Raw genomic sequence first — 2,021 nt, 5'->3', positions numbered from 1 at the left:
GTCTTGATGCTAACGAAATATGGGTTCAGAGTGAGGAGCATAATCTGTAGGGACTTGTTCTTCAGTGAAAGGATCCTGTCCACAAACAGAAATGGAGCAGGGCATGCATTTCCTCAAGCAGTATTAGGGCTTGGACCATCAGCATCCCACTCCTGTGTGGCAGATGGGACATCTATCTTCTCTTTCTCATCCTCGACCAGGCTTTGAGGTATGAAATAATCTGTCTCATGAATATGCAAATAACCTTCAATCTACTGAGGTAAATATGGATAATCTGGGCCCTGAAAGCATCATCCAACAACCACATCCCTTCTCTACAGAAGCCCCTGAGAGGAAAGTTCTTCACCATGGACTGGACCTGGAGGGTCTTCTGCTTGCTGGCTGTAGCTCCAGGTAAAGGGCCAACTAGTTCCAGGGCTGAGGACGGGATTTTTTCCAGTTTAGAGGACTGTCATTCTCTACTGTGTCCTCTCCACAGGTGCTCACTCCCAGGTGCAGCTGGTGCAGTCTGGGGCTGAGGTGAAGAAGCCTGGGGCCTCAGTGAAGGTTTCCTGCAAGGCTTCTGGATACACCTTCACCAGTTATACTATCAGCTGGCTGCGACAGGCCCCTGGACAAGGGCTTGAGTGGATGGGAGTAATCAGCCCTAGTGATGGTAGCACAAGCTACGCACAGAAGTTCCAGGGCAGAGTCACCATGACCAGGGACACGTCCACAAGCACAGTCTACATGGAGCTGAGCAGCCTGAGATCTGAGGACACAGCTGTGTATTACTGTGCGAGAGACACAGTGTGAGAAACCACATCCTCAGAGTGTCAGAAACCCTGAGGGAGGAGTCAGCTGTGCTGGGCTGAGGAAATGACAGGGGTTATTCAGTTTAAGACTGTTTAGAAAACAGTTTATATACTTGAGAACAAAGAACAATAGAAACACAATCTAATTGTAAGAGAAATATTCCATGCAAGAGCCACCACATAAGCCAAACTGACAGAGTGGGAAAGGCCACACTCAGTAAAGTTGATACAAACATTCCATGAAGGTGCTACTATGAACAAGTTTTCAAATTAGATGAATAATAATTTGGAGCAAGGTTATTTGGTCATATGTTAAGAGTAAGCATGATTCTTAAAAAGTGGGAAAATTGTCTTTCAAATGTTTCTGTCACTCCTTATCATAAAGTTTATTTTAGAGAAGTTTTAGGATTACAGTGAAATTGCACAGAAGGTGTGAGAATTCCCATGAATCCCTGCCCCACACGGACACCGCCTCCTCCACTACAGCCATCCTGCACCACAGTCATAAATAAGTCACAATGGATGAATCTACAACAACACTTGGTTCTTTCTTTTTCTGGTGATCCCCTAATATAACAAGCCTAAATTATCTTGGAACACCCAGGTATTTTCAATGGCTTTCTAGAAGTGATATTAGTCAGAGGGAAAGTGAGTGAGGCTATTACTATTTGAGCACTTTCTTCCAAAATCCACAAAATATATATTAATTTGGAGTTTTTCTTACTTCTGGTTTACAATGTCCCTTTCCAGAGAGTAAGATTTTTAAGCTTTTAGTGAGGCTGGAAATTTTAAAAAAACTTTAAAAAAGAGAAATAAGCTTTCCTGTATTAGGCTGACTTATCCCAGAGGCAGCAACAAGCGCAGCCCAGACCCAGGAAAAGTCTTAATAATATTATCTAATGTGCTCTGGAGACTCTTCCAGCACTCCCTCAACATAGGGAGAAGAAAACCAAATTTTCCTTTGTTTTATGATATGAGTTTATAGATTCTTGTTCTCTGTAACTAGTAACTTCAAGTATTCTGTTTTATCTAAGAAGTACAACGAAGGTCATGAGAAGCCTGAACAGGCCAGAACTACAGCTGTCTAGGTACCGGAGTGAGTGTTATGAGATAAACCAGTGCAAGGCTCTTCAGAACAAAACCTAGGTAACAGATATCTGGGTTGCATAGCAATGGTCATGTGCAATCCTGAGTTATGAACCTGTTACAATTTGATTAACTGTCTTT

General features: G+C 42.8%; 1 gene segment (V, D, J or C); it reads left to right on the top strand.

Annotated features, from left to right (window-relative positions):
• Positions 1–306: 306 nt before the first annotated feature.
• Positions 307–814, top strand: LOC100611234 (immunoglobulin heavy variable 1-46-like). The segment is given in 2 exon segments: positions 307–393; positions 479–814. Coding segments are annotated over 2 exon segments (363 nt in total).
• Positions 815–2,021: the final 1,207 nt, after the last annotated feature.

Source organism: Pan troglodytes, chromosome 15, assembly GCF_028858775.2.
Source record: "Pan troglodytes isolate AG18354 chromosome 15, NHGRI_mPanTro3-v2.0_pri, whole genome shotgun sequence".
In the NCBI taxonomy this organism is placed as follows: Eukaryota; Metazoa; Chordata; class Mammalia; order Primates; family Hominidae; genus Pan; species Pan troglodytes.
Note: the sequence above shows the minus strand (reverse complement) of the source record. Positions and strands in the feature narration are given on the sequence as shown.